At 41.0% G+C, this 27,174-nt stretch overlaps 1 protein-coding gene across 4 annotated transcripts; it reads left to right on the plus strand.

Annotated features, from left to right (window-relative positions):
• socs7 (suppressor of cytokine signaling 7) lies at positions 1–27,174 on the plus strand. Of its 4 annotated transcripts, XM_024260695.2 has the most exons (10): positions 6–2,117; positions 3,733–3,812; positions 12,000–12,104; positions 14,378–14,512; positions 14,627–14,772; positions 16,606–16,774; positions 20,933–21,061; positions 22,624–22,759; positions 24,504–24,641; positions 25,884–27,174. In XM_024260695.2, exons 1-9 carry the CDS (start codon positions 688–690, stop codon positions 24,616–24,618), a joined length of 2,445 nt encoding a protein of 814 aa, XP_024116463.1. In that variant the 5' UTR covers positions 6–687; the 3' UTR covers positions 24,619–24,641; positions 25,884–27,174. The 4 variants fall into 4 exon arrangements, with proteins under 4 accessions (XP_036066621.1, XP_024116463.1, XP_036066620.1 ...); XM_036210726.1 differs by lacking the exon at positions 25,884–27,174 and having other exon boundaries at positions 7–2,117; positions 24,504–24,685; XM_036210728.1 differs by lacking the exons at positions 22,624–22,759; positions 25,884–27,174 and having other exon boundaries at positions 1–2,117; positions 24,504–24,937.

Below are 27,174 nucleotides of genomic sequence, written 5' to 3' on the forward strand. Positions count from 1 at the left end.
TTTTGCCTCTTGTATGATTGACTTTGATAACTCTGTTGTAGATAAATTCAATTGAAAACTGTGTCTGATTCTAATCAGCGATTTGTTCATTTGAAATCTCACTTTTCTCGAATAAATAATGCAAATTTGGTGAAAATGTGAAGCTAAAAGTGTCACTAAGTTCATTTATGAGATGAGAATGTGTTTTTGTCTTTCTGTTTGTTGTTTTCCCGGGAAATGTCCTCAGCAGCAGCGCGTCTCTGCGAGGCTGAGCGGGAACAGTCTGGGATGTTAAAGCGCCACTGCTGAATTTATGGCTCTCATCATTGGTGCTCATGGAGCGGCGTTACAGGAGGAGCGGGTGGGGCCTGGCGGGGAACCGGGGAGGCAGACGGCGCTCGCTGACCGGACACTCCTCTGTTTGTGAGTCCCGGAGCCGGAAAGCAGACCGCATGTCTGACCCGGGGTCGGCCTGCCGCCGCCGGGAGCGAACCGCAGTCGTTTGTCCGATCATTCACACATGGATGCTGCCCGCTGGTAGGAGGGCGGGAGGGGGGAGGGAGGGAGTCGCCTCGTCTCCGTTTTTGCGCTCGCGACCGCGCGCGAGGCAGCAGCGGTTTGGCCCTTTCTTTATCACAGGAGCCACATCCCCGCGGTTAGCTATGTGAACGCAGATCGACGGTAATCCGGATCCGCTGTCGAATAACTATGAACAACGCGCAAGATATGTCGCCCGATTTTGTGTTGATGCGCCTGGTCTCCGCGGCCGAGGACGACCGCTTGGACGCAGAAAACGGGAATCTGCCGCCGGGAGGAGTCGTGTCGGCGCTGGGGAAGGAGGTCTTGGCTCACAGCGGCGTCAAAGCGGGCTTGGACATCAGCCGAGACCCCGCGGGCCTCGAGCATCCCGGCGGATTCCTGAACAAAGCTCAGCCGAGCGGCGACGGCACGGCTGCACCTGCCGCCGGGGGGACGGAGGGCCGAGCCCCGCTGTCCGCCGCTCCCGCTCCGCAGAGCTCCGTGGAGGCCCCGGGCTTTGACTTCGCCCCCAGCTCCGGCCTGCGGCCTCAGCTGCTCGTGTTCTCCAACATCATCCGGAACGGGGAGGGCATTTTGGAGCTCGACCGGCTGGATCCACCGCGGGATGCGCTGGAGCAGAGCGCGGGCTCCGGCCCGCCCGCCAACAACAACCCCCGCAGCCCGACGGACGCTCAGCGGCGGCAGCAAGACCCGCAGGACCCCGGATGCAGAGCTCCGCCGCCGCTCACCGCTCCCGCCGAGGCGCCGGCAGCCGCGGAGCTGTGCCGCCGGCACCGGCTGCTCGCCGCGCCGCCGGACTGGCCCGTGCTGTCGGACCGCTCCACCCCGCTCACCGTGGTCAGCTCCGCGTGGGGATGCGGCGCGGGCGACCGCGAGGGCGCCGTGTTCGAGCTGGCGCGGAGGTTCGGGGAGCTGGGAGTCGGCGCCGTCCCCAAGATGCTGTTCAAGGCGGGGGAGCTCCCGCAGTGCTCGTGCCAGGGCGCGCACAGGTCGGGGGCGGCGGGGGTGCCGCCCGGAGACGACCCCACGGAGACCAGCGACGCCCTGCTGGTGCTGGAGGGGCTGGGCAGCGGCGACGGGCTGGGCATGGACGGCTGCCCGGAGGACCCGGCGGAGGACGACGACGGCCGCCGCGACTTTCTGCTGCACCGGAAGCGGGAGGTGGTCCAGGAGATGTCCGGCGCGTTCTCCATCAGCAGCTTCCAGGTGGAGCTGAGGCGGCAGGTAAAGGAGGAGGGCGCCCCGGAGGCGGGGGCGGCGGCGCAGGTGTGCGGCTTCCACGGAGGTGGCCCCCACGACCCCCCCTGGGCCGCCAGCCCGAACCCCAGCCAGGCGTCGACGCCCGGCAGGCGGCCGGAGCGGTGCGCCAGCGCGCCGCGGACTCCCACCGGCCGCGGCGCGGAAAAGACGCTGAAAGTCCCGGGGAAGTCCAAAAAGGGCTCCCTGAAGCTGCGGCTCAGCAAACTGTTCCGGACTAAAAGCTGCAGCGGATCCAGCCACCTCCTGGACAAGAGGCCCTCCGTGGCCTACTCCGTGTCCTCTGCTGGGAGTCTGGTGGACATGGCGGGCTCCCCCTGCGGAGAGCACGACCCGGACAGGTGGGTCACAGAAAACACCCCAAACAACAGCGATCTGAGGCTAACATACTCTGATAACAGCTGCAATTATCAATCTCTGAATGATGGAGGAAACGTGTCTCTGAGCTCCTCTGTCATCTGATTCTATGGAGCTAAATTGGGGCCAATATTATTCGAACCCAAATAAAAAAAAATAAAGAAAAAATATTTGTTTTGCCAAAAAAAGGAAACATGTCCCAAACGTTTAGCTATTCTAAAATAAACTTAATTATTTTTTAGGATAAAATGTTTTGGTAATTAGGTTTAAAACTCCAAATTTTCAGTTTCAAAACTTTTGGCTCTATTGTGGCACGTTGGGGCGGAGCTAACACAAAGGACCAATCAAAATCGATGAAGGGATAACTTCAGTCCCGGTGCATTTACTGACTCTGAGAACTATGATAAATACGATTACAAAAAACGGCTGTTTAGTCAGTACTATCAAAGTCTGAAGTTGTCCCAAGTCTATGGAGCTAAATTGGGACCAATATTATTTAAACCCAAATTAAACAACTCAAAAAAAGAATATTAGGGTTTGGCCAAAAACTATTCAGAATGTCCGGAAATGTTTGTTATTTTAATGAACTTAATTGTTTTTAGCTTCAAATTTCTGTTTTTTAGGTTTCAAAACTCAAAATTTCAATTTCCAAACTTTTTTTTTTCAGTTTCAATACTTTTTTTTTTTTTTTATGGTTTTGAATCTGAAAATTTCAGTTAAAAAACTTTTGGCCCTGTTGTGTCGCATTCTGGCAGGGCTAACAAAAAGGGTTTAAAGTGGAAAAAAGATTTTAAACTAAAATAAAAAAGTTTTGACATTGAAATTGTGAGTTTTGAAACCATAAAAACAGAACATTTGAAGCTGAAAATGATTAAACACCAAACACCAATATTTTTTAAGTTGTTTATTTGGGTTTCAAATAATATTGGCCCCAATTTAGCTCCATACAGACAGATGTTTAAAATCAGAGTTTTATTGCCTAGAAGATTAAGAAAACCTTTACTAGTCCCACATTGGGGAAATTTAAAAATAACTGTGCGTCCAAAACGCTGCTGTAGCCCGTTCAAATCTTATTGTTACACACAGGCGTAAAAATCGTCCTCATGCTTGTATAAAATGACTAAAACACTGTTGAAGCTCAAGTTGTCTGAAAAGTTTTGAAACGGAAATCTTCACATTTGAAACCATAAAAGAAAAGAGTTGAAACAGAAAACTAAGTTTTCAAATTGAAATTTTGAGTTTTGAAACCTAAAAACCAGAACGTTTGAAGCTGAAAATAACTAAGTTTATTTTAGAACAGCAAAAAGTTTTGGCCAAACACCAATATATATATTTTTCAATTTGTGTTATTTGGGTTTCAAATAATATTGGCCCGATTTAGCTCCATATGATTCCTCCTTCTCCAAACATTTCCGTGCTGTCAGATGCTGCATTCTTGAAACCTTTGTGTTCTGTCATCCTCCACCTTCCTCACACTCACTGCTAAGCAGCTCCCTGACAGAAGGCTGTGATTAAAAAAACATCAGAACTGAAGCGCTTCATCATCCTGCTGCACTAAACCTCCTGCTATCTTCTCACTGTCTTCTTCATGTTCTGCAGCCACATCCATCCCAGACTGACCAGGGCCCAAAGTGCCTTCAACCCTGCCTCCCTCTCAGCCTCCCTGTCTGCTTTCACTGGTAAGAGCCACAATGTCACTAAAACTGATGCACAAAAACGGCAAGAAGCACAAATACTCACAACTACTTTGTAGAAGTTGATCAAATGAGCTGAAGAGAAGGAAACAGAAGTTTGTGATAATCAGCTCAGCGCTAAGCAGCAGGAAATACACAGTTCAACTTACAAATCGAGACGGGGAAGTCCAAAATACAGATGAGAAAGTCGATAAAAATGTGCATTTAAGAGGACTTTCAGAATCTGACGATTTAGTTGCACAACAGCGTCTGAAGTGAACTTAAAAACTCCAAAGTTATCTCTGAGCCAAATGTTCACACGACCACAAGGAGAGAGAAAGGTCAGCTGCTCTGAAGAGTCAAATATGTCTTTTTGTGGGAAAGTTTTCCAACAACTTTAATGAGTTCCTTCCAATTTTATCAAACCACCAAAACTATTCTGTTTTGTTTTCTTCAAACTCAGCTTCTTTACTGGAAATGAGCAAAATATGTTTCTGTTGCTCGTTATTGTTTTTTACTTCCTCAGGATTTAAGATGCAGAGATAATAAATCTAAACCTTATAGTTCTTAGGTTCTAGTGATAGACTGGACACATCTGCTCCGCTTAAGGTGAACCAGAATTCATTTCCCTGATAATTCAGAACTCATTTTAGCCTGAATACGCCCAAGTGGACCCTGGTCTGCTGTTGTGTCATGGTACATCCATAATTTCTGGCTATGGTGGCCATTTTGGTTCAAGTGTTCACTCCGAGTGTGGAGTCTATTCAGACTGAAGAATCTCAGAGTGAACCGAAGTTCAGTCCGATTGGAGACAAACCAAGACCACCACGAAGGTCAGAGACACCACGTCCTGGTGTTGTGTCAAAGTACGTTCCCCGTTGCATTGTTGCTCCACGTTTGTCCCCTTCTCTCTGTTTACATCCCATAATTTCTGGCTACGGTGGCCATTTTGGTTCAGTCGTTCCTCTCCGAGCGTGGAGTCTATTCACACGGAAGAATCTCAGAGTATCCCACCACAAAAGTCAGAGACACCATGTCCTGGTGTTATGCCAATGTATGTTCGCCGTTGCTCCACGTTTGCCCGCTTCTCGCTGTTTACATTGCATAAATTCTGGCTACGGTGGCTGTTTTGGTTCAATTGTTCCCCTTCGAGCGTGGCATCTATTTAGACTGAAGAATCTCAGAGTGAACTGGAGCTCAGTCCGATTGGAGACGAACCGAGACCACCACAAAACTCAGAGACACCTGTCGTGGTGGTGTGCCAAGGTACGTTCCCCGTTGCATTGTTGCTCCAAGTTTGTCTGCTTCTATGTTTACATCCCATAATTTCTGGCTGCGGTGGCTGTTTTGGTTCATTTGTTCCTCTCCGAGCGTGGAGTCTATTCAGACTGATGAATCTCAGAGTAAACCGGAGTTCAGTCCAGTTTGAAACAAACCGAGACCACTAGTCAGACACCTGGTCCTGGTGTTGTGTCAAAGGACGTTCCCTCCACCAGAATGTGTGTCCCTGGTCTCAGACTGTGTTTTCATATTTTGTCCCAAAAAGCATAAGAAGAAGGCGGACGATTACGCTATATCATTAAATCTGGGGCTTTTCAGAGTTTACTGTCATGTTTGATGTTTTTTCTTACTACACATTCTACGTAAGACGACAGGGTCACAGAGTCTGACTGCCAGAATGTGTTCCCCCCAATAATTTACAGTAGAAACAACTATTTAACAACTAGCTGTTGTTACATGCTTCCATCACAAAGTTACTTTTATAAATCTCGTTTCTTATCCTGAATTACTAAAAAGAGGTTGTCTTTTTCCGTTTTTTAAAAGAAGAAACTGTCGTTGTTTTACACAGAATATGTGAGAAAAATGCAAATATGACAGAAAAGCCCCAGAATTAAGTATATTGTAGTCATCTGCCTTCTAATTATGTGTTTTGGGACAAAATATGAGTGTTAAAAAAACAAAAACAAACACGTCTTAGACCAGGGAAACACATTCTGGCAGGGGGAACGTATCTTGGCTCAACACCGGGACTTTGTGTCTCTGACTTTCGTGGTGGATTCGCTTTGAGATTCCTCAGTCTGAACAGCCTCCACGCTCGGAGTGGAACGACTGAACCAAAATGGCCACTATAACTGGGAATTTTGGGATGTAAACAGAGAGGAAAAGACAAACGTGGAGCGATGATGGAACAGCAACTCATTGGAATGTGGTCGCATGAATTCAGGCTCATCAAAACAACTTCCCAACAATCGATCTGTCGTGAACACTGATCAGCATTCCTCCTTTTCCATCAGATGATAGTTTATTCAACTTCTGATGAATCGTGCATCTTCATCAGTTTCTGGGATTAAAACAAGATTAAATAAATCACATGAGAGAGAGATAAGAAATATACTTTCCATCAAACTCGTTTTGACAGCTGCCCCGCCCCTCAAGATGACGTCACAATTTAATATCAATTTTATATATAAAGGGTATCTAGGGTCAAAGGTCAGCTGTCAAAGTAACGACTATTAAATTAGTCATCATTAGTCGACTAATCGTGGCAGCTTTACTGATCAGCAAAGTATGAAGTTTGAATCACTGAACTATTCCAACAAAGGATTGCAAACTGCAGGACTTCCACTATTCTTTCTGTCACTGTTTAGCCCCGCCCTAATAATTCCTGGTCAATGACTGAAGAGATCTTTAGTCACGAGGTTTTGTTTACAGACTTTAGTTCCAAACAGAATCTCTAGTTACAGATTACAGACTCTGATTACAGACCAAACGGAAGGTTCAGAACTAAATTCAGCAGATGGAGAGACTTTTCCAGTCTGAACACATTCCTGGAACTCTTTAGAGCAGAGATGATCTTTGAGGGGAAGTTTTTACTCACAGATTCAGTTTGATCAACTTGCTAACTTCACGAGCTGAAGTTCATTTAAGTTGATTTTGTTATCAGTATTTGTGTAAAAGTCAATGTCGTTTGAGTCAGAAGAACATGTCATTGAAGCTCCTCGTATTTTGACAAATCTTCTGTCAGAGGAACCGAGTTCAAGGGAACGATCCGAAGCAGGAGAAGTGACCTGCTGGACTCAGGAGATGACTCGTGTCTGGAGAGGATTTAAAGAAGCTGGTGGAAATGACTGCAAGTTAGATCTTCCTCAGGGTCTTTATGCAGAGAAGAATTCTTTCTTCATGAGGAGGATGAGGTTGAGTGTGGTGTCTTCTCGTTTCACAGACTCTAGTTCTTCAGCAGAGATTCACAACGTTTGCTAGTTTGTTCTTAGAGTTAACAGGTCTTGCAGCAGCTGAACGTCTTCTTCTTTAGCTTCCAGGTTTTCAAAAGCTTTTTTCTCAGTTCCTCAGGACTGTAGGACACATTGAGACTTGATGAACTTCAGTCACCCCTGGTTCTTAAATTTGCAAATTCTCAATCTTGGAACCGCTCTCTGACTCAGCATGGATTTTATGACTTTCAGGGTTTTATTCTTCCTGAAAATTCCAGATTTTGTGAAAATATGAGTCAGAATTTGACTCATCAAAAGATGCTAATTTTCAAGAAATCCGTTTCCTTTAGTGCTAACATTTCTTTTGTCATTTTGTTTCTCAAAGTTTGGTTCAACGCTTCAGTAGCTGATTTTCTCTGTTATTCTAAGACTCTGGATGAGTTTTTGATTTACCTGATGAGAGTTTTTCTGAGATTCCAGACTCAGCATTCACTCAGACCGTCTACATTCTAGCAATAACTAACAGTTTAAATTAGGGGTGTGCCAAAATATCGATATTGCGATATATCGCGATATTTAGTCCTGCGATCGATTCTCGATGGGTTCTCACCAAGTATCGATATTATATTTTCATTTAAAGAGGCTGTAGCGCTGAGCGTCTGAGTCGCGCGCCGGAACTATGGGCGCACGCTGCGTCGGACTTTTAATAGCGACGCACGCGCTCATTTGGGAGAAGCACCGGTGAGATACAGGCTCTGTAGCGCGTGTGGGAAGCATGTCTACCTGTCAGCATTTATCATCCATCTGTAGGAGATCCACCCGGTAAGAAGTGACTTTGTCTGAGCGCTAGAATGTCAGCGATCACTTACTTTCTGTTTGCCGTGGGAACTGAGCGCGTGCTACGCAGTTGTCTGTGTACGCTTCAAGGAGCGTCGGAATTTTCGCTTTCATGCACTTCAATGTTTAACCTGCTGCTGTACGGTGTAACTTTGATAAATTTATAATGTGACGTTTTCAAACAATGTAATCATTTGTTGCTAATGTTAATTTTAAAGTCATTCTTAAATAAAAAAGCAGGATTTGATGTATGAACTTAGATTTAAATGTAATTAAACTAAAGTACATGCATTCACTGTAAAATTAGGGAGAATGCAAATTAATTGAAGCACTTAAAATTATATTTATTGCCATTATTATGTGTGTTTTAAGGATTTTACCTATTGACTGCTGACTGACCAAATGGAAAAATGATAAAAATTGGAAAAATAATCTCGAGTAACAGTCTGAGTAAATCAGCCTTTATTTTTGGATGCTCAGCCCTTTTCAAGTGAGAGAAAAGTGCACAAAAAATTAGGTCAATTTTGAGAGAGGCTGTAAAACATTATATTCATCATCCTTTGGTGTGACGTTCTTTTGGAGGTAGATAGCTGTCACTACTTGACCTATTTAATTTTTGTTCTGTTTACAACAATTCTGCACTAAGTAGTGTCACTGCTGATCATGTTTACTATTGTTAACATTGAATCTGACAGATAATTCCAATTCAGTTGTTGTCAATGTTTGTCAAAGACATAGTTTTACTGATTTCAGCAATTTTGCACAAAAGTGTCTATAATTTGTTGCACAAAATAAGAAAAATTGTTTAGTATGATTGTGTTTAAGGTAAAAAAAAAGATAAATGGGGATATATTTCCCCCCCAAAACATGTTCTATATAATGGTAGTTATTAGAGAGGATTTTTACCAATTATCGCAGTATCGCGATATTATCGATATCGTGAGCCATGTATCGCGTATCGTATCGTATCGTGAGGTACCCAGTGATTCCCAGCCCTAGTTTAAATCAGGAATATTGAACGTAAACGCTGCTAAAGACGTCCAAGAGTCACGACTGTCCTTATGGGCAGTTTATGGTTGGAAAATTGATCAAACCAGAACAGGTCACGCTGGTGACCCACATCAAAGTCATAGACCGCTCAGAGAATCGGTAGAGTGAAAATGTTCATGCACATTTTTTCTACGATGTCGCTGTGAACACTTCTACAACACTCAGGTGTAAAGGTGAAGTAGGTGAGACGCAGGTGTGTCGTACAGAGAAGTGTGTAACACACCCAATAGTGCTGAGTAAGGGGGAACACCTTTCTATGGAAGGCCATGTAGAACAAAATTAAATTGACTTTAGAAGTAAAGAAATTAAGCAATGAGGGTGTAGTTTGTGTGGACATCCTACAGACGTCACTTGTGTATCACGTGCACACCTTGTTTGTGCAGCAGTTGCCAATAGGAGTCAGTATTTGCACCTTATTAACGACTACGGCTGCCACAAGTAGTCGACTAATCCACTATTAAAATAGTCAGCGACTAATTTAATGTTTAATTAAACGTTACTTTATATTTTATGGAGTCAGAATGTAGCAAAGTTGAAAGTTATAATGGCATTCTGCTAGTTTTTTGGACTATTTTGGCATTTATTAAAGTTTTTTGGGCTATTTTGGAGTTTAGCTAATATTTCAGCTGCAAGCTAGCTGTTATGGCTAACTTAGACTTTTTCAGTTTTTTTAGGCTAATTTGGCATTTAACCAATGTTTTGTTGGCTTTCAGCTTCAACGATTTTAGCTATCAATTTCAGCATCTTCAGCAGCCAAATTCAGCTTACAGAATTCACATTAGCATTATCGCAGGTAAAGCTGTATATCTAGATTTTAGTTAGTTCAAACGATGGTTAAAATGTGTGCATTACATCCAGTTGCGGTCAACTGTTAAAATAATCGTTTGTGGCAGCACTAATTTGAACTCGCGACCTTCCAGTCTCAGGGCAGACACTCTACCACAAGGCCACTGAGCTGGTTTAAAGATTTTTCAAAATAAAGGCTATTTTCCGCTGTTTTCTCGGTGTTGTAAACATGACATCACTGTGACAACCAACCCTGGTCTCCCTACGTGTTACACAGTATGTATAAAACACAGACAAATCTGTACATTTAAGCCTAGAGAAGACAAAAGTATCAACACAAGCTCCATGCTTACCCATCGTATGAAGATGAGTCGCGCAGAAAAGGAAGTGTTGTGAATATAAATCAAAATCCCGGTGGAATGATGTTTGTTTACTAATACTTCCTACAGAAATGGCGGGTTATGGCGGGTTATGGCGGGTTATGGCGGGTTATGGCGGGTTATGGCGGGTTATGGCAGGTTATGGCGTGAACCCACGTGAGTTCAGTCTCCTGAGGTCGGCAGCAGAGCCTGTGGCTGCAGCAGGCATCTGTAGCCAATGGGAGTCGTAGCTAGACCAGCTAGAGCCGGACCGGATGCAGCGTGAGTCCAGGGTCAGACACACAACAATGGTACGGCCCATTTTCATGACCCTTGAGATGGTCGTACGAGCCTCAAGACACACCGGCTCCCCTTATGGACCTGAACAAGCCAAAAACCCTCAGAACCTGTACGGGTCCGCCCCTCCGACTGAGACTTTATTAGTGGACTCGTCTTTTTTCTTTGTTTCTTACGGTTTGAGAAATTAAAGAAGTCATTGTAGCATGCTACACTATGAAGCAATTCTTTTCTTTAAATCCTCTCTGTGCTGAGAAATGAGAGTCTGCAGCTTTGATCATGTGATGAAGTTCAAACCCCATCAGTGCCTTCTGTCAGCGTCATTTCCCAAATTCAGAAACGTGTCAATAGTTTTCCGTCGGCTGCAGGACGTTGTGAAATTTCTCCTGCGGTGGTTTAATCCTGACTGAAGTAAATACAGAAGCTTTACAGTTTTGCTGAGCTTCTTTAGGAGGAGTGGCAGCTCCGCCCGACGGCGGGACAGCAGATTGAAAGTGAAATAAAAAGCCCCAGCTGTTTCCCTGGCCGAGGTCGAGAAGTCAGAGGAGGTCAGCAGAGCAAACTGAGCTAGAAGATGGGAACGCCAGCGTTATTCATGCAGCAGATTTCAGCTTGGAGACGTCCTAAAGAGTTTCACAGTCTTTCAAACACAAGAAGCAGAAAAGAACAAATGAAAAACTTGATAGAAACGGTTGGATTTAATTCAATTCATTTTTATCTATATAGTCCGATATCTCAAAAGAACGGCCTCATTGGGCTTATTTGGAGTTTAGCTAATATTTTAGCAACATGCTAATGTTTTTGGCTAAGTTGTTATCTACTGGGGTTTTTAAGCTAATTTGGAGTTTAGCTTCTTTTTTAGCAACAGGCTAACGTTTTAGAATAATTTAGGAATTTTAGGCTAATTTGGAGTTTAGCTCATATTTAAGCGACACACTTAAATATTTTTGCAAAATTGGCATGTATTAGGGATTTTTAAGCAATTTTACAGAGAAATGTAGGTAAACTTAAGCGCTCTTTCACAGTTCTCTAATGAAACTTCCAGTCTTTTAGGAAATTTAACATTTTGCATTTTCAGCAAATCTCTATAGCGATTAAAGTCAATTGCATCATCATTTTCAGCAAAAAGCTTCAGCATCTTCAGCGACTACCTTCAGCGTAAAGCGTTCACACTAACATTATTGCAGGTAATGCAACTTTTCTAGTTCTCTTCTATTGTTATGAAGACATCCCTCGCAGGTTAAAAGATCAGACTCGTTAAGAGCAGAAGCATCTTGGATGTTAGAGTCATTCCCGCTGGTCCGTGATGCTCCTCATCAGGCTGAAGGATTCCAGGTCCAGCTTTCTCTGCACTTTCGGAGCCAGTTGTTGCTTTGCTCTTACCGACTGATTTAGCTTCTGCTGCCAGGAACCAACTGCTGAATGCAGTTTTGGTAAACAGGGAATCTGCAGCATCTCAATTAGCTTGGATTGGATGTTTTTCTTTATTACAGTCATTTGTGCTGATTAGCCGGGTGTAATTCTCCATAAACATCCTGTTTGGTGCCGTTTCAGTAAATCTGCATGAAAAAAATCTAAATTTTTTTCTTGTTTTTCCTGCAGTTTCCTTTGTTGTTCTCATCTATTAAACAAATCTGTTTTTCTGGCTTCAGGTGAGACCGTTTCTTTGGTGGACGTGGATATTTCTCGGCGAGGGACCATCACGCCACACCCTCCGACTCCTCCCCCTCCTCCACGCCGAAGTCTCAGCCTGTTAGGTAATCTTTTCTCCCGTCCTGATTGAATGTACGCGTCTGTTTTTCAAACCCGAACCAGAGCATCAAGAAACGCTTTCCTTCAGTTTTCTGCTTCATTCCGACGCAGATCCATCTTAAATATCACTCATAGATTTGCAGAAACCCGGAGAAGTTTTTCTAATCTGCTGTAATCTGATTGGAGGAGAGATTTGAAAGGTCAGCGCAGAACTACAGACTTAATTTACATCTGGCAGAAAGATAAAAAAGAGAAGAACAAAGACACATCTACCTGCTCTCACAGAATTTGTTTGAATAAATGTATGAGAGCGTGACGGGCTGAGCCCTGGGTTAAGAGCAGCACAGGAATATGTAAAGTTATATTCCTGAATCTGTTTGTTTTCTGACCTTTTAAAGGCGCCTTTTGCTGTGAGGCCCACGCACGAATTACGTTTAGATGCCTTTAGATGAATGTTTACTTGTTTTTTTACTACAATATGATTCCATCTTTTTGTTCTGCCGTCTTATTTTTTGTCTTTTAAAGCATACAAACCATAAAGCTGCCATGTTAATGCGTTTCAGAGGTTAAATAAAGGCCTTTCTGGTTCTGAAGCTGCACAGAAACTGGTAGGGAGGCCACGATTCTTGGTTTAAAAATTGAACACTACACCATCGTGGAGAAAGTGAATCATTGTAGAGTAAGGCAAATAAGTATTTGAACACCTGGAAATTCCGTGTGAATATTTGGTACAGTAGCCAAATGTAGGTTAAACGTTTCCTGTAGTTTTCACCAGGTTTGCTCACACTGCAGGAGGGATTTTGGCCCACTCCTCCTCACAGATCTTCTCTAGAGCAGTCAGGTTTCTGGACTGTTGTTTGAGCTCCTTCCATAGAGTTTCTATTAGGTGTAGGTCTGGCTAGGCCCGTCATCCTCTCCTCAATATAGTGCAGTAGTCCTGTCCCCACCCCCATAGCATGATGCTACCACCCCCATGCTTCACATGGTGTTCTTGGGATCATCATTCATCCGGTCACTGAGCGGATCTGGGCTGAGTTCTCACCGTTCTTAGGATCGCTGAGACCCCACCAGGGGAGATCTGTCATGGAGCCCCACTCTGAGGGAGATCCACAGTCATGTTTGGCTATTTTCTCCAACAGTGGATGTTTTTTCACCAATTTCCTTGGCAGCGCTTTCCAGCCTTGTGGAGGTCTACAATTTAGTATCTGGTGTCTTTTGACAGCTCTTTGGTCTGGGTCATGTTAGTAGTTGGAGCTTTACTGATCATAAGGGCTGGACAGGTGTCTTTATGCAGCTCAAACAGGTGCTTCTGATTTAGGATCATTAGTGGAGATGGACTCTTTCAAGGCAGACGAACAGGTCAGAATTCTGTAAAAAGGGCAAATTTTGGATCCATTAACAAAATCTCTGTAATTTGTTACATTTAAAATTATTAGTGTTCATCAAATGAACATTTTCAGTTGATGATTTTCTCAACCTAAAAATGTAATTTGATAAAAACTGATTTTTTAAATTGTAACAAACCGGCAGAGCTAGCTTGTTACGCTATTGGCTTCAGATACACTAAGACACTAAGTAGGTCAGCTCGCTACGCTAGGCAGCTGCACGCTGGGTGGACACTAGCCAGCCGCTAGCCAGCAGCACGGTGGACAATGAAGTGAGCTACCGAGGACCGGCAGAGGTAGCTTGCTACGCTATTAGCTTCAGTGGCTACTCAGTAGGCTGGCTCGCTACGCTAGGCAACCGCCCTGTGGATGCTGGTCGCCAGCTACAGAGGACCGGCAGAGCTAGCTCACTTCGCTATTGGCTTCAGTGGGCACTCAGTAGGTTGTCTCACTATGCTAGCCAGCCGCCTAGTGGAGAGCGTAGCAAGATAGCTATCCACAAGGCGACTGGCTAGCGTAGCGAGCTAGCCTACTGAGTGCCCACTTAAGCCAATGTGGGCTAATACAGGTGGGGCCACCGCGCAAAAACTGAGGAAACTTTTGGGGCCCACATTTTCAGCCCACTTGTAAACCACATGGGTCCAGTTGACCCAGGGGTCTCTACAATCTACAGTTTTGTGTTGTTATTTTGTAACACGCAAATCAAATTTAGAACCCAAACCTAAAAATTTAAGGTTTAAACCAAATCATGGAGAAAGTGACCCGTTGTGACCGGATGGAGTCGGCTTGTTTCGTTCGCTCAGAACTCCTCCTCTCCTTTCCTAACTCCTTCCTTCCTTTTTCCTAACCAATCAAAGCGTTTTCCTTCTGTCCTCCTCCCTTCTTCCTTACAGACGACATAGCCGGGCCTCAGCCCGGCTCCTTCTTAGTGAGCGTCATGGGCGCCTCCCTGCAGTCCCTCCCCTTGCCTCTCCCGCCTCCCCCTCCTCCCTCCCACGCCACCATCCAGCACAGCCTCAGTCTCAATGGTAAGATGTGGGCTGATGGGAAATGTCCAAATTCAGGGATTTTTTCTGGATTAAAATTCAAATGTATGTTTTACATTAAACTCTTTTGTTGTCCTGTTTACTTCTCTGTATCAGACGCTTTCCTTCGGGCCCTCCCTCATTCCAACCCGTCGACTGCTGACGCCCCGCTTCCCGCCAGACAGGCTCCGCCTCCCGTCCTCTGTGCGCTGCGGCGGTCTGAAGCCAGCAACTTCACTGCCAGTTTGAGAGAGCTGGAAAAGGTAGAACTCTTCCCGTCATCTGTTGGAGTTTTTAGTCAGAATATTTAGTTTAACAGACACTTTTAAGGATTATCTAAAATCATTTATTATTATGAAAATACTTAAATGAAGACATTTTCTGATCTGTGACCCAAAAGAATCTGTGGTCTGTTTCTGTGTTTGATCATGAAGGCATCAGCCAATCACAGCTCTTCATTTCAGCTCAGATTATTCTCTCTTTTCAGTTTAAATTCAAAAACATGCCGCCTCAGCAGAATTCAGGCAGGAAACTCAGCAGTCATGTGGCTGTTTTTGCTTTTAACGTGATCAATAATCAATAATAGGGACTGAATGAAGCTTTTAAAATTGCACATTCCTGGAAAAAATGAAATGGAAAAAACCAGATGAGTGAAGCTCGGGTCACGCTGAAGAGGAGCGAACAGTCGAAAACAGTGTTACTTCAAATAGAAATGATGCTTTTGAGTCAGAGCAGCTTCATACTTTCAGCAGAAACGCTCCACGACGTCAGCAGTCCGCTTCAGTTCTGCTTTCCTAAAAGGATCTTTTAAATTCACAAAACAAAACTTTTATTTGAGAAAAAATATACATTTTAAACCGAAATAGAGAGTAAACAAAGGTCTTTTTAAGATCATTTTAGTAAGAAATGATCATCTGTGAGAAGTTTAATCACCATGGAAACGATGATCAGACTTTCAGAGGATGGAGGGTCTGATGCGTATTTTTCATCAAATGCTTGAAAACATGTAAATAAAAATATTCTTGTTATTCAGAATCTTGTTGTGTCCAGAATGAGCTTTGATAGGAAAATAGAGTTTAAGTTACTGACAGAAATCCAGGATTAAAACATTAAAATGAAGATCCCTCGACTGAAGGGAGATGTTAAAAACCTGCTGACACGTTAAACAGAACTCAGGAAAAAGAACAAACACAAGGCCTCTTTTCAAAATAAAACAGGAAGTTAGTCAGAACAAAACCAAGAAAAGAAAATATCTTCAGAAGTTGAAATCCGATTTAATGAACTTTTAAACTTCTATATAACTAACTTATATTTATTATTATGTATTATAAAATATTTATTTATTTGTTATTTATTTATGTGTTTATTTATTTATATGTCATCTCTAAAAGACTAATTCTCCCATTTAAATATTTAAACTAAAAAAATACATTTACATTAATTTAAATGTTTTTTAAAAAAATATGGATCTTCACACTCATATATTGGTAACTTTTTTTAATATAACAAATATGATTAAATAAATATATTTATACTTAATACATTTAGATACAATTACATAATATTTATACCAAATTATATTACACATATGTGCATCTCTTCAAAATAAAACAGGAAGTTAATCTGAACTAAAGAACCAAAAGAAAATAACATTAGAAGTTAAATTAACTTTTGAAATTACACATAACTAATATATTTATTTTATATACTATAAAAAATATTTTTTTAAATGTATTTATTTATTTATTTATAGTTTTTTTTATTTATTAATATGGGATCTCAAGAGACTAACGATCCAATTTATTATTAAGCGTTTAGCTAAAAAAGGCATTTATATTAATTTCAATTTCTGTAAATGTGCTTCACGATAAAACTGGAAGTTAGTCTGAACTAAACCAACAAAAGAAAATAACTTTAAAAGTTAATTTTACTTCATATATCAGTAACTTATATTTATTATAAATATTATCAAATAAATATTCACATTATGTGCTTCTCTTCAAAATAAAGCAGGAAGTCATTAAACGCTAAGACAGTAGTTTGAAACGAGACTGAAACGACTTTTTCAAACTGATCCACTGCTGGTCCTTCTGCAGTGCGGCTGGTACTGGGGTCCCATGAACTGGGAGGACGCGGAGATGAAGCTGAAGGGGAAACCCGACGGGTCCTTCCTGGTCCGGGACAGCTCAGACCCCAGATACATCCTGAGCCTCAGCTTCCGGTCCCAGGGAGTCACGCATCACACTCGCATGGAGCACTACAGAGGTGAGAGGCCTTCACACGCACGCTTTTTAAAGTTTTATCCAAGTAAAAAACTCTTCATCTGTTCATGTTTAAAGTGAAGTGTGTGAAACTGCAGAGAGTGAACTGGAGGAACTTGAGTATGAGAGCGTCGAATAAACAAACTCCACTCTCCCTCTCTGTTCAGAGCTACACATGACAATACATTTAGAAAACGTGTTTTTCCAATATGGCGGCTTTTCTGTTTGTTTTATCTCCATAGCAACCATTTTATTTTTTGGTCGCCTGGGGGTGACGAACACGTCTGTTTCATTTTTAAAAGAATTGGCAAAAGTAATTTTTTTAATTTCCTTGGAAACTGAAGTGTTTTTGTCAATCGTAATACGTTCATATTGTGTGTCGTATCATTTCGTTAAGCTTGGGCCAGGGATTCATGTCTGAAATTTTCACAATATTATATTAAAAAAAAAGTGATCACCATGGAAACACCACTTTTATTAGCTAACGCCGTTTAATCTTCTAAAATCAACATTTTTATTTCACGGTGATGCTCGAGGAGTTAGGAGGCGATAAGTTAAAATCCCTAAGAGGAGTTTAGACTTGAAGGTATTAAAGGGATTTTTTTTTTTCAAGATGGCGGCTTCTTTCTGAGTATAAAGGTCAACGAAACTTTGCTTGTGGTTGTAAACTCAAACTGGTTCATTTGAGGGAAATTTTGAGAAGATTGCTCATGGAAATTTTTTTTTCCAAACCGTAGGTCCTGTAGCCATCCCATAATAATATCAGAACTTCCATTGGAAACCCCCAACACACGTGTTTCAGTTTTGTCAGTGGATTTAGAAATATTTTTGTGAGATTTTGGGCCCATTCATTGTTTTGAAACCCGCTGTGATGTCATCACATGATGGGGGTGGGGGTTGTTCACTATTACTAAGATTCATTTTCTCCAGGTACAAGGTGTGTGCTGGCTGGGGGGAAAATTTTGCTCAAATGCACAAAAGAAAAGAGAATAGGGAAAAGAATCTGGTCCCTCAGTTCTGGACGGGTGCAGGACAGAACCATGAAAACGAGAAATGAGGTCTCCTCAGAGCTGGACTTCAGGGATGTTCACATCCACCTGGTGGAGGAGGGCTCACCTCACACCACCCAGGAGGTTCAAGTGATAAAATACGGCTTGTTTTTCCGACCAGGAAGAGTCACAACGGTGCTCTGTAAAGATAACAATCCTATTTATCATAAAAGCAGGAAGAGTTCCTCGCTAAAACTAGCTTTACTGCTCTTTGATGTTGAACATGTTGATGTATGGAGCTAAATTGGGACCAATATTATTTGAAACCCAAATTAAACAAATTGAAAGAATACTGATGTTTGGCCCCCCAAAAAATTAAAATGTCCAAAACATTTTGCTATTCTAAATTATTATTTTCATTTTCAAATATTCAGTTTTTTAGGTTTCAAAACTCAAAATTTCAATTCAAAACTTTTTTTTCAGTTTCAAATCTTTTTTTTTGTTTGTTTTTTAAATCTGAAAATTTCAAAATCGAAAATCAAAAAAAAAAAAAGTTGAAAGTGAAAAAAAATTTGAAACTGAAAAAAAGTTTTCAAAATGATATTTTGAGTTTTGAAAATGAAAAAAAAAAAGAACATTTAAAGCTGGAAATGATAAAGCTTATTTTAGATTTTAAAACTTTTGGACATTTTTCTTTTTTTTTGGGCCAAACACCAATATTTTTTTCGATTTCTTTTATTTGGGTTTCTAATCATTTTGATCAGCTGCCCTCTCTCTAGAGCACACATTTCTAGACCTTTTCTCCAGAACCGTACATTACAGATGCAGCACTCAGCCTGGTCTTTATTATTCCAGGTCCTGATAAATTCAAGCCAACAGTGATGCTCGCTTTAGGAGCGCCGCCGTTCGCATTTTATGTGTCAGCACTCACAGTTTATATCACTATTACCGTTTATTCAAAGAGCTTCAAAGGAGCTTAATGGACAAAAAGGAAGAAAGAAATCCTTGTGCAATAAAACAGGAAGATTACAGCAAACAAACTGAAGTTTTTATGAATGAAATCTGATTTTCCGCAGCAGCATTTAGAAACACGATTCAGCTTCAGGAAGACTGAAGAGCTTTTTCCCTCCCACACGGCTCCATATGCTCCACTGTCAACACCTCATGCATGTAACATGGCCATGCACCATGTGTTCTGCGCGAGCGTGCATTACCCCGGTGAGTCACGCTCAAACATTCATGCAATAGGGCAGAAAGGAGGCTGCACACAAAGCACTGCAGAGCTGCAGGTCACTCTGCTGGAATCAAAGACGGCGGCAGACAAAAGCAGCTCTCCGTTCTCCCCACGACCCTCAGGAGATGAGCGAAATGGGACACGCGTCCTGCTTACTGAGCATCGGCAGCGACGTGTTTGTGAGGAACGCGGATGTTTAGGATTGTTCTGAACATGCAGCGGTGAAGTCGCTGAAGGCTGATGGACGCGGCGCCTGCATGAGTTCTCCTGACAGATGGAGTCCTGAGCCGCTTTCTGACACCACAGAATTCATTCAGTCGTTTTTATTCACGACTTTGAGGATTTTGAAGAATAAACATGTACTTTTCAGACAGAAAAATAGCAGCAAAGTTATCAAGGTGCTCCTGGTCGCATCAAGATCTGATAAAGTTTTATGTTGCTTTTACATCTTTTATTTTTTGATAAACTGATGAGAATAAATACTTCTGGGAATCACTCATGATGTCTACATTCCAGTTTTAAAGTGGGCTGCACCAGGGGCGGACTTAGCATTAGGGAAAGGTAGGCGATTGCCTGAGGTCCCCCAACACCTTGGGGCCCCCGAGCTGAAAACTTAAAAAAAAACACTGAAATGACCTAAGACAGCTCATGTGAAAGTGTTTGGTCCTCCCCCAGCGTTTTTGCAGCAATGGATCTTTTCCAAGAGAAAAAACAAAAACAAAGTGGAGAGATGAAGAGATGAAGTGTTAAGTGAAAAGAAAAAGAGAAAATATGAAATTTGATGTTGCTCTTCCTGAAGCGCAGGAAGACAAAACAGGAAAAAAACACAGTATAGAAAATAATAGATAAAAAGAATAGACAAAATAGTCAAAATGTTACGAGAATGAAGTCATAAAATTATAGGGAAAAGGTTAAAATTTCACGAGAATAAAGTTGTAAAATTATTAGAAATAAAATCACAAGTGTACAAGAATAGTTGGAAAATTGTGAGAAAAAAAAGTCTAAATTTCACAGGAATAAAGTCGTCAAAATTATGAGACAAGTGGAAATGTTACTAACACAAAGTAATAAAATTAGGAGGAAAAAGCCCTGAATGTTATGAGAATGGAGTTCTAGAAATATGAGAAAAAAGTCAAAATGTTTCTACTATAAAGTTGTTAAATAATGAGGAAAAAAATACAAGGATAAAAACTGGATAAAAGTACAAAAATTATGAGGAAAAGTTTTAGCTTCACACGAAAAAGATAATGTCTGAAAAGGTTTCATGTAAAATTACAACATTTTCAGTCATAAATTGACTTTATTCTCATATATAAATGTCTGTTTTCTTTCATGGTGGCTCTAATACAAAATGTACAGAAAAGGAGAAAAACGACGAGCAGAAAATGTTATTTTTTTCTAAGTGACTCCACTCCACAGTTAAAATTTTTTTATTTTTTTACTAAAAGCTGAAATGATCACTAAAGCCGCAGCAGAGGGCCCGTGTTATTGCTCGTCTGGGGCCCCCAAACTGATACGTCTGCCACTGGGCTGCACGGGGGTGTAGTGGTTAGCACTCTTGCCTCACAGCGAGCAGGTTGCGGTTCAAATCCCAGTGTGGACCTGTCTGTGTGGAGTTTGCATGTTCTCATACACGTGCGTGTCTCTCTGGACACCAAAAACGTGCTTCAGAGGTTCATTGATGACTCCCGAGTGAGCATGTGTAAGTGCATGTGAGTGTGCGTCCCTGGAAAAGACTGCCGACCTGTTCAGAGTGAACCCCGCCTTGGCCTAATGGTAGCTTGGATAGGCTCCAGCAACCCTGTGACCCCAGAAGGGATTGAAGGGGTTCTAAAGATGAATAAATGGATACAAGTTTGATTTGATATCTCATGATGGGTCAAACTCAGAGAACTTGAAGGTGTGCAGCTTCTGATTCATCCCAAACTTGTGTCTCCAGGGACCTTCAGTCTCTGGTGTCACCCGAAGTTCGAGGACCGCTGCCACTCCGTGGTGGAGTTCATCGAGAGAGCCATCATGCACTCCAAGAACGGCAAATTCCTCTACTTCCTCCGCTCACGAGTCCCAGGTGAGTCCCTCAAGCAAATCACGGGAAAATTATTGGATGGACGGATGGATGAAGGGATGGATGAAGGGATGGATGAATGGATGGATGGATGGATGGATGAAGGGATGGATGGATGAAGGGATGGATGGATGGATGGATGGATGAAGGGATGGATGGATGGATGGATGGATGGATGGATGGATGAAGGGATGGATGGATGGATGGATGGATGAAGGGATGGATGGATGAAGGGATGGATGGATGAAGGGATGGATGGATGAAGGGATGGATGAATGGATGAAGGGATGGATGGATGGATGAAGGGATGGATGAAGGGATGGATGGATGAAGGGATGGATGGATGGATGGATGGATGGATGGATGGAGGGATGGATGGATGAAGGGATGGATGGATGGATGGATGGGTAATCATATATTTTAAATATAAATATACACTTTATAGGATAAAACCTCCTAACAAGTAACTTTTCATGTTGTGAAATTACTAGTTTTAAGACAAATCTTTAAAAATCATTTATTTTAAGTAACATCTCTTATGAAATTTATACATTTAAGGTTGACAACATTATCTTAAAATGTTTAATTCTAGTCTTATTTTAGCTGTTCTGGAAATAACGATAGTTGGACATTAAATAGGATATTTTGGAGAAAATACAAAAGTATTTATGTATATAAAAGTACCTACATTAAAGATATCAAACTTTTTTACACTTATTTAATGACATACTACTTAATCTGAGCATTATAGTTAAATATAAGATTTTATGGCTAATTTCAAGATTATTTTTAGTTTTATAAAGATCCATACTTCTTTCAATCAAATTCTTCTGGATCTATCAGCAGATTTTTTCACTCAAAAACATCTTCTATGTTTTTTTATGACATTTTTTTCCTGTGGCGTTTCGTGAAGCTCTTCTCCAAACACTTGTCAGTTTTGTGCAAAGAATCACCTGAAGGAACATTTCAGAACTTGTAGTTTGAAGCCTCAACACTTTGTCAACCTGCATGAGGGAGGAGTCAGTCAGCCGGGTTTAGTCTGATCCAATCAGAAGCAGGAATGAAGGGAAATGCTGTGGAGCTGCAGGAGTTCACACTCTGTCTTCTACCTGAACTTTTATCTCTACAAACATTTGTACCATAAATGGTAGAGGCGTGAAGTTTAGATAATTCCACCAGAACAAGCAAATGTCATTTTTAGAGTCACAGCGGCCTAAATTCATGAGATTTACTGAATCTGCAGCTTCGCCTTCACGTTATGCAGCTCTTAAACCCGATTCTATTTTAGTGTTTGTGGCTCTCAGCTGCTGAAGGGACAGATGCTGCTTTCAGAGATCAGCAGAAAAAGAAGAAAAATCTTTAAATGTGAGCAAAAGTCAATTCCACTTTGCATTGGATTATTTGGCTAAAGTGCAGCAGCAGGAATGAGGCCATGGACGAGGCGGACGATGTCACAACGACTCATAAATGGGTTGGCCGTGGGGTTACCGGCGAGCCCGGCGCCCGGGGGGCTCGCTGGCCGGGTCGGGACGTGTCAGCGTGTAAAGTGGCGCTCTTTGTTTCAGGGCTTCCACCCACTCCGGTCCAGCTCCTGTATCCTGTGTCTCGCTTCAGCAACGTCAAGTCGCTGCAGCATCTCTGCCGCTTCTGCATCCGACAGATCGTCCGCATCGACCACATCCAAGAGCTTCCACTGCCCAGGTACCCGTCTGCAGCAGCCCCGCCGCGCCGACGCCCGCCATGACCGAAATCAGCCTCTTCATTTGGTCGTTGAAGTTTTTAAATATATGAAAGTCATTTCAGAAATAAGGAAATGCATTGATTAAAGCAGAACAACAAAAATGTTAGAAGATTTTGTCCTCTGAACTGTAAATAAGTAAATATATTTTTGCAACAATGCAAACAAAACAAACTAAAATTCATTGAATATAGTAGTAATTTATGGAGCTAAATTGGGACCAATATTATTTGAAACTCAAATAATACATCTTGATAAAATATTGGTGCTAGGCCAGAAAAAAATTAAAATGTCCACAACTTTATGCAATTCTAAAATAAACGTAATGATTTAAGCCTCAAATGTTCTGTTTTTTTAGGTTTCAAAATTCAAAATGTGAATTCCAAAACTTAGTTTTTAGTTTCAACTCTTTTTTTTTTGGTTTTGCATCTTAACATTTCAAAACTTTTGGCCCCGTTGTTGCGCGTTAGGGCGGGGCCAACAAAAAGAGTTAAAGGTGAAAAAAAGATCAGAGACTGATAAGAAAAGTCTTGACATTTAAATTTTGAGTTTAACCTAAAAAAAATAATTACGTTTATTTTAGAATCACAAAAAGTTCCGGACATTGAAATATTTTTAATATTTTTTTCAAGTTGTTTTATTTGGGTTTCCATTAATATTGGCCCCAATTTAGCTCCATAGGAATTGACTAAAATCAAGTAGACTTTTGATTTATAGATTAAAAATGAGTGAGAAGAATTAAATGTATATAATCCCACTCGTACAGAGTTAATTCATTTGATATATTTGCATAGTTTCCATCACAATATAAATATTTAAATCCAGGGACGCTGTCACAGGAGCCTTTACAGGTGGATACGGGCGTCTGCAGGTGAAAACGGTCACACCTGTACAGAAAACGCAGGTGACCAGGAAATATTAGTGAACCCAAGAGAGAAAATGTTCATGGACATTTTCCTACGGGCGTGCTGCGTGTGACAGGTCATAATGAACTCTTATTCATCACGTAAGGGTCAGTAAGGGGTACACCTGTCGTACAGATTTTTCATGATGACTGTATAAGAAGCCCTACACGTCACTTTTTGACGTTTTTGGTTTGGGCTGGGTTCATAAAATAGATTATTCAATTTAAGCTTAATAAATCAATAATCTATTCATAAAAATATAAATCGATTTAGCACATAAAGCTAAAGTCCACTAGCTTGATGCTAATGTTTAATGGAATTTCCCATAGGACGGCTAATGCTAACGCTCAGTCGACCTAAATATACATTGCTGACTAAATGAACATCTTTGTTTGAATTTTCCAAACTCTTTTAAGGAAACATATTTAGATTTAAAAAAAAAACATTTTTAGTTTTCTTCCCTCGACAAAAAGAAACTTTAATCTTAACAGAGCTGAAAAACACGAGTTTGTCTCATTTTCTGATTTAAAATTGCTCTATTGGTTCGCTGTACTTTGGATATTTTCTCACATAAATATATTTTTAATCAAAATAAAATGTAGAAAACCTGATGCTGTGTTGAACGTGGTCACTAACTGGTTACAAACCTGTTCTAAAATACCCACAGGAGAAACTTTTGCACCAGAGTCAACTGGTGTCTCTGAACCACATCTGAGTTTTTGCTGCTTTGCAGACAGAAATGATTCACATTATTTATCTGTGTGGAAGATCCACATTCTGACGTTGTTTTTCTGCTCCGCAGACCCCTTATCTCTTACCTGAGTAAGTTTTATTACTACGACCCGGAGGAGGAGATGTACCTGTCGATCAAGAGCAGGGTGGTGGGGGCGGAGCAGGAGGCGGAGCCTCAGACGTAGCAGCGGAGATCACCTCAGCTCAAGTGAGTCGGCTCTTTCTGCGGTTTGGGATTTTTTTTTTTTTTTTTTAGAGACCTTAGAACGAAAGTACACAGGAAATAACTTCTTGTTTCCTGATTCAGACAGTTTTTCTTTTAGTTAAACAGAAATGAGATAAAATGATCCCATGATACGCGGATGGAAATAATCAATTAAAAATATGCTAAATCTAGCTCAAGTTTAGCTTAATTTCAATACTGCACACTGCCACTGTTTATATAGATATATACACATATACACTATAGTATTTAATATATATATATACATATGTATATATATTTTAGGGCTGTGAACATTAACGCACGCTATTAATCAAAAAGAATTAACGAGTTAATATGTATTAACTCAAATTAATCGAAGAAACAGTCCTTCACTTTAACCCTGTGGTTCAGGCTTCCACGCCGTGCATTAAAACATTTCATCGGGTATTATACCGCTCATACCTTACAGAAAAAAATAAATATTCAATCGGTTTTTAGTACTTTATTCTCGCTATTTTTGAAGTTTAGATCACTTTTTCATAAAAAGCGGACCACTTGATCCATGGTCCGGTGCCATATTGTACAAATCAATTTTAACTGGTGATTAATCTCAACACAAAAGTGCGATTAATCAGATGTTTTTGTAATAGATTGAGAGCAATTAAAACTAAATGTTTTAGGTCTAGAATTTCGAGTGGGATTTCATATTGTTATTAATCACAGACAATACGTAGTCGGCAAATACTGAGATAAAAAAAATTATAGCGATTAATTGCGATGAATTTTTTCTGTGTTTGCTATCAAAATATATATATATATATATATATATATATATATATATATATATATATATATATATATATATATATAAGAAACAGTGGAATTGCATAATATTGAAATTGACCTAAACTTGAGCTAGACTTTACATATTTCTAACAAAAACTGGATCATTTCCATTTGCACATAATGGCATCATCTTAACTCACATATTTGGATGTATATATAAAATACTATTATTTATATATATACTGTATATACATATATATATATTAAATGTGTATACATTAATTTGTATGCATATTAATTATATAAATATATAAATATACACTATACCATAGTATATATATATATATATATATATATATATATATATATATATATATATATATACTATGGTATAGTGTATATTTATACATATATACTATGCAAAAAAACCAGGATTCTAAGTGGATGACCTGTCTCCAGGTTTCACGCGGGGAGCTGATCTGTGCGGTCCGCCGCTGTTCCAGCATCAGCCAATCAGGGTCCTGGGGGGTGTGTTTCCTGTTGGACTGGGATGGAGCTCCTCTTAGCTGATTTGGACTCATCAGAGGAGAGCTGTGTGTTTGCTGTTTGACGCTAACGCTGCTGCTGCTGCTGCTGCTGCTGCTGCTGCTGCAGAGGACTCACGCCTGAGGAGCGCCTGCAGAGATGTCCTCACCCCCAAAAAACCCGTCGACAGACTCTCGGAGCCCGAATCATGAACTCAACTTTCCTATTTCCTGCTGGACTTCTAAAACACAACATGCTGGTCAGTTTGTATAACAGTTGTTTGCCAACATTTGTTTGTTTTTCCTTCCATTTTGTCATATTGGAGGACTTTGGATTGCAAGATGTCTGCAGCACGGATATACACCCAGAGGGGCAACACAGGGCCACAGTGCTGAAAACAGAACCCCAGAATCTGAACCCAAAGTCTGGGTTTTCTTTTCCTTAAAGGAAACTAAACATGTTTGTTTTTTTACATTAAGGTGCAAAAGTTAGGATTCAATCCTTTTAATGTGTGCAACAACTGCAGATCTTTATGGGTTTTAGGATTCAGCAAAAACAAAACATGAAACTTTATTGTTCTGCAACAATGAACTTATACAATATATGCCTGAAAATTAAAACTAAATGGTCAGTGCAGCCTTACAGATTCAGTGATCTAGTTATTGACCCCAGATCTCCATGATAATTGAGTCAGTTAGATCTTCTTGGGGGTCCAGAGGCTTTTTCCCTCTAAAACATTGTTGACCATCTGAAAAGGTACGGAAGTCCAAACATCTCCCAAAAAAAATGTTCTCAAGCACAAGTGTTGTAGATGGTTCTTCGTCTTCTCTGGGGTGAAGGTTCAAACCAGATCAGCTCAGGATTTGACCACACAAAACTACATTTATTACAGAGGATCTTCAAGGTCAACCATGAAAAGAGATGGAATAATATGAGAGGTGCATTAAAATCATGTATATACATTATGATCAGCAACAAGCATCAAGAACATTTGAAAGAATCAGATTCTCTTCCCCATTTTAGATAGAAACTTTGAATTAGCTGTCAAACACGGTGGTGGAGGTTTGATAATCTGGGCTTTTTGAAGCCACAGGTATGGTGACCCTGAAGTGAAAATCACATCAACAAATCACACAAGGCAATAGCACATTTAAGATCACAATGACAATTAAAGAAAGAGAACACATTTTAAAAATCAAAACAAATTCACAGAAACCAAAAAAAA

Source organism: Oryzias melastigma, unplaced genomic scaffold (genome assembly GCF_002922805.2).
Source record: "Oryzias melastigma strain HK-1 unplaced genomic scaffold, ASM292280v2 sc00204, whole genome shotgun sequence".
Taxonomy (NCBI): Eukaryota; Metazoa; Chordata; class Actinopteri; order Beloniformes; family Adrianichthyidae; genus Oryzias; species Oryzias melastigma.